Raw genomic sequence first — 5161 nt, 5'->3', positions numbered from 1 at the left:
CCAGAGACGGCACGCCTGCCTTATCCCTGACACTCCCCGAGACTCTGGCATCTGATGTAGCTTCAGTGCGCGACTCGGATGTCTCGTTGTGCTTAATCTGTGATGTTATACCAAACTGCAACTAATCTGCTCTGCCTAGTACACTATAAGCGACTTTCTATGCTGCAATGATGGGATTAAGATGAAAGCCCAGGGATTGCTACCCGTGGTGCCGCGTCGAATCTCGCGCAACATATCGCAAAAAAAGGAGAAGCGGATGAGGGCACATCTCTAATATACTTCTTTCATTTAATAACGGTTACTTCGTGCAGTTTATTTTGAAAATACTTTATTGTTCTCAAAAGGAGCAGTAAAGCTGGGTTGTAAAAAAAAAAAAAATAAGTACAAAAATAAATGTTCAGTCCAAAAGCATTCATACAGAGACAGTATCTAATCATCATCTTCCTCCTCTTCACTCTCATCTTCCTCATAATTCCCGTCTTCCTGATCAGACTCGTCACTCTCTTCCTCCTCCTCCTCTTCTTCATCCTCCTCCTCCTTATCATCTTCATCCTCACCTTCCTCTTCTTTCAGCAACATCTTCAAGTAGTCACTGCCTAGTATTTTCTTGGGTAGGATGTCTGTGAATGGAACATAAAACACACCAAACACAAGTTAATGTGTTATATATTATAATGTAGGGGACTTTATATTCCTAATGCAATAAAAACTTTGGGCCAGATGCAAAAGGAGCATTAAACCAGCTGGAACAGGGTGTGGTGCTAGGTTAGGGTTAAGCTGCACACTCCGTTCTATCAACAGCCACCTCCTCTCCTCCTCCCTGTCACCAAGTTTCAGGTTTGCTTGGTAAGCTGCGAACATTACCCGAGACGCTGCCCCGACCCGAATCCCCTCGGTACCATGGAGTCCCTTCGCATGTCTCTTCTAGCAGGGGGAATCATTCCATGGTCGCCGGCCATTTAATGATAGTAGTCAGTGAAAGCTGACTTATTTCTGAGCGCAATGCTGAAGACGGGGCAGGCGGCTGCTGTCATGGGACGCCAGCCGCCTGCCGCCAATGTGACGCCAGCCGCCTGCTTATGGCCAGTGAAAAGCTAGCCTTCGCATGGTCCGTTTGCAAGAGGACTCCGCACATGCGCACAGCGTACCGTGTGCATGTGCGGCTCTTTCGATAATCGGAAGGGCGGCAAATTCACAGTCCTTCAGAACAGGGCTGAATCAGCTGGAATTGCGGGAGAGAAAGGCCACTACCCCACCTCTTCCTTAAGAAGCGGGAAGGACAGACTGCTCGGGGCGCAAACCACTGAGCTATGAAGGGGTCAATAGTACAGTCATGATGCCACTCATTTGTCCAGTTGTTCTTTGAGCCCCTTTGCGTATTGCTAATGAGGTAGCAGTCTCACCTACCAGAAAGGAACTGAAAGGTCTCCGATTCCTCTACCGTGTTTGACAAGTCGTCATATGTGAGCGTCTTGGTTTCTTTGCCGGACCCATGTTTATAGGAGTAAGAGGCCAAGTACTTCACAAACAGCTCCTGAGAAGGGGGTGACAGAAACGGCATCAAGCTCAGCGGGTGCAGACCATAACGTGTAACTACAAAAACAGTGTCGTGAGGAGGCAGCGTCACCCTCCAACGCTCTCCCCACACTATTCCAAACCTGCCTTATGTACAGAGCAATACAACGTTCTGGCACTCCTTCCATGGTAACCTGGACGTCTACTGTGGTATATTGGTATATCGGTACATGTGTATTGTGAGGACTACAGGGTATATTATTACAGCTCTTAACGATGATTATCAGACTAAAACTTTTCTGAGTAGACCTAGAACCTTGACCACACCTTTGAATCGACTGGATTCATTGCTGATAGATCTCACGACAACGGGCTTAGGGTGGCCAATCCCAGGATCGGGAGGATCCCAAGATTTGGCCCCAAAATTGACGGGATTGGAATCCCGGGATTGGAGCTTCCAATCCCAGGATTTCGGGATTAGACTAGTCTAATGCTGGGCAGCGTCTGAGCACTCGCTCAGACGCTGCCCGGCTACTTCGTTCTGTCCCCGATGCACAGCTCAGACCCGCAGCGTGATGTGGTCAGAGATCACGCTGCGTGTCACACTGTGCAGCCAGAACAGGCCCCCGCACCGCCGCTCCCTACTACCGGAGGCTCTTCGCCGCTGTGACCAGAGTCTCCCTGCCGCTGTGACTGTGTGCGGCCGGGAGAGGTCGGGCAGCGAGCGAGTTGTGACACCGGAGGTGTAGCGCTGCAGCCTGCGCAGCGTGACCCATGGGTCACGCTGCGCAGGCCGCAGTACTGAACCCGCTCGCCGTCCGACTTCTCACGGTTGCACAGTCCAGTGACATACCGGCGCCTCACACCAGCAGCCTGCTTCCATTCTGCTGCCTGACCCTCTCAAAAGTAAGGCAATGTGGAAGAGAGGGGGGTGGATTATTTTATGCCCAGTGATTTTCCTCCCAAAAAATGGCGTGTGGATGCGCCTATAGTGCTTATCTGCACCTAGCTCCCAAGTAGGGATGCCAATCCCGGGATTGAAAAAATGCTCCGGGATTGGCATCCCTAGTGCTTGTGGGTGATGGTTACTTTTGTTAGGAGGTGATGGTACCATAAAGCAATTATAAGCACGCACAGCCCCACCACCGAAATACACATACCGTGGCTAAAGAAGTGCGAGTTCAGCGTTATACTGTAGGTGCAGGTGCACGCGTGGGCCATTCTAACGTGGCCATGGTAGCAAGAGTGAACCATTATCTCGTAGGAGCGGGTGCACACGTGGCCCACCCTAACGTGGCACTGCCCGTGGACCACTCTTCAGTGGCCACAGGATGTCTCCACCCTCACATTACACACTCCTATGACCACACCTTCCTCACCCACCCGGCCCACTCACATAACAACCCCTAGCATGGGGTAGAACTGATGCTGTGCACCCGGATATGACATCACATGCATACCACCCCACATGCCCCCGGGTACCGTGGCCTTGGCGGTGAGGAGGAGGGCGTCCTGGTTGATGCTGGCCACGTCGGGCGAGCTCTTCATGATTACTTTGATACGAGACAGCGGTAGAGACACCACACGGCTCTCCTGCCCCGCCATCTCCGTGTGTGCGCTGTGCGCCGGGGACAATAAAGCTCTGGCCATTCAACACAACACAGACACGTGTTCCGCCCGGGAACTACATCTCCCGGCATCCTCCGCGAAGTAGAACCTGCCCTGGTCTCTCCCTGGTCAGTTCAGCAACAGCACGGATCCCAGTGCAGTGGTATTGTCGGGAACGCTGGGTCATTAGCTTCTAGCACCGGCCGGGCTCAGCACCCGCCGGCTGTATACCCCTGCATGGCCCAGGTCCTTTAGTAACAGCGGGGGATCATGGGAGTTGTAGTTTTGTCATACTCTACTACTGGCTAGGCCAGTGGTTCCCAAACTGTGTGCCGTGACTCCCTGGGGTGCCTCAGAAGACTTGCAGGGGTGCCCTGTGTTGGTGGTCGAGGACTATTTATGATCCATTTAACAGGCAAACCCAGTGCTTGTGGCTGCCAATCATAACATATGTGGACAAACAGTAGCAAGTCCTGTCCCTCACAGCATCAATGACCCTAAGGATGACATATAAAAACAATTTAGTTAATTTAATATTGTTTTGGGAATTTCTCAATAACAAAACGTTCGCCTAGAGGTGCTGTGAACATTTTTTGATGCTCTAGGGCGCCGTGATTCAAAAAAGTTTGGGAACCACTGGGCTAGGCTGACCAGGGCTAATAGACGGGTTTGTTGCCAGTTGTCTGCATCTGGGCGATACAATGTAGCAGTGACATTATGACGTCCTCCTGTGCAGGTGACCTATGTGGTATCCATGCTTTAGATCAACAGGGTTAAGGTTCACATGAGTTAAAAAAAAAAAAAAAAAATACTTGTTCATATTTTACCACCAACGTGGTCATAGAGTAATTACATTTGCTATGCTCAAAGCTTGATAAGCGCAGCGAGTCATGCGAGGAGAAGCGGTACACTTACACAGTGCCCATGCCAAGCTATGTCAGCATAGACACCAGAAAAAGATGAAAAGCAGTGGTTCCCAAACTGTGCGCCTAGGCTCCCTGGGTTGCTTCGGAGCACTTGCAGGGGTGCCTCAGGTTGGTGGTCCAGAACCAATTCAAATTATTTATGGACAATGAAATAGGCAAAATGTCCCCCCCTCCCCCCCCCCCCTTTTGATTGCCCCCCCCCCCCCCTTCTCTTTTTTGTACCCCGTAAAATTTTCTGTACCAATAAAAATCTATTGATGGGAAAAAAAAAAGAGTTAATCTTGCCCGTGCTGAAGTACTGAAGCTCGGTGCTGTCCCCGGTGCCCCTGGGCTGTGGCTTTTGTGTAAAAGAAAAATAAATCTTTTGGGTTCTGCTGTAGAACTATTGCCCCTTTCAGACCGCACTTAAAAAACGTTATTTTGCCGATTTTTTACCGTTTTAAAGCGGTAATCTGTGCGGTCTGACCGGTGCAGGAGCACTTAACCGTTTTACAAAAGCCGTTTTTGTAAAACGGTTAAAATGAAGGGTCCTATCCATTTCAGACCCGGTATTTTGGTATCAAAATCGGGTCTGAAACGGTATTTAACGCAGTGAATATTTAATGAGCTCATTAAATATTCATTGCACTGGAGCCCGACGCCGCCGCCCCCCCACGCGGGTTAACATCCCCGCCCCCCCCCCCCCGCCCCGCATTGTGTTTAAGAAAACCCCCCGTGAAGCCGGTACCTCCTAAGTTTGCAGATGATCCCGGCAGTACTGTATGGACAGCTGGCTGCGCTTATGAAAAAAAAGGGACTTCACGGGGGGGGGGGGGGTTCTTAGACACAATACGGGGTGGGGGGGGGGTGTTCTTAAACACATATTGGGTGGGTTGTTAGTCCCAGGGGGGGTGGTAACCCGCGGGGGGGAGGGGTTAACGGGGGGGGGTTGTGTGTGTTAACCCGCGGGTGGGGGGGGGGGGGGGGGCGCTGAAGACTGGCTTTGACCCTGTATTTGGAAAATTTCAAAAAACGGGTATGCCAGTGCCAAAACCGCAATACCGTTTAAAAGATGCGGTGTGAAAGGGGTTTTACCTGGCAGACCCGTTTTTGGAAATGTTTTCAAATACAGG

The 5161-nt window shown here is 50.8% G+C and overlaps 1 protein-coding gene across 1 annotated transcript; it reads right to left on the bottom strand.

Moving 5' to 3' along the window:
• Positions 1–316: 316 nt before the first annotated feature.
• On the bottom strand, positions 317–3190 carry CHRAC1 (chromatin accessibility complex subunit 1). Its single transcript, XM_083186426.1, has 3 exons — positions 2998–3190; positions 1408–1534; positions 317–620 (listed from the first exon to the last, which is right to left on the bottom strand). Exons 1-3 carry the CDS (start codon positions 3163–3165, stop codon positions 430–432), a joined length of 486 nt encoding a protein of 161 aa, XP_083042552.1. The 5' UTR covers positions 3166–3190; the 3' UTR covers positions 317–429.
• Positions 3191–5161: the final 1971 nt, after the last annotated feature.

Source organism: Crinia signifera, chromosome 5, assembly GCF_055691185.1.
Source record: "Crinia signifera chromosome 5, ASM5569118v1, whole genome shotgun sequence".
NCBI classification, from domain to species: Eukaryota; Metazoa; Chordata; class Amphibia; order Anura; family Myobatrachidae; genus Crinia; species Crinia signifera.
The sequence above is the reverse complement of the archived record's forward strand: the minus strand, read 5'-3'. Positions and strand labels throughout refer to the sequence as shown.

Coding starts and splice junctions, on each gene's coding strand:
- CHRAC1 (XM_083186426.1), bottom strand. CDS start 3,165: ATGGCCAGAGCTTTATTGTCCCCGGCGCACAGCGCACACACGGAGATG. Junction 1,535..2,997: donor TCCTCACCGCCAAGGCCACG/GTACCCGGGGGC, acceptor CCCCCTTCTCAG/GAGCTGTTTGTGAAGTACTT. Junction 621..1,407: donor GACCTTTCAGTTCCTTTCTG/GTAGGTGAGACT, acceptor TTCCATTCACAG/ACATCCTACCCAAGAAAATA.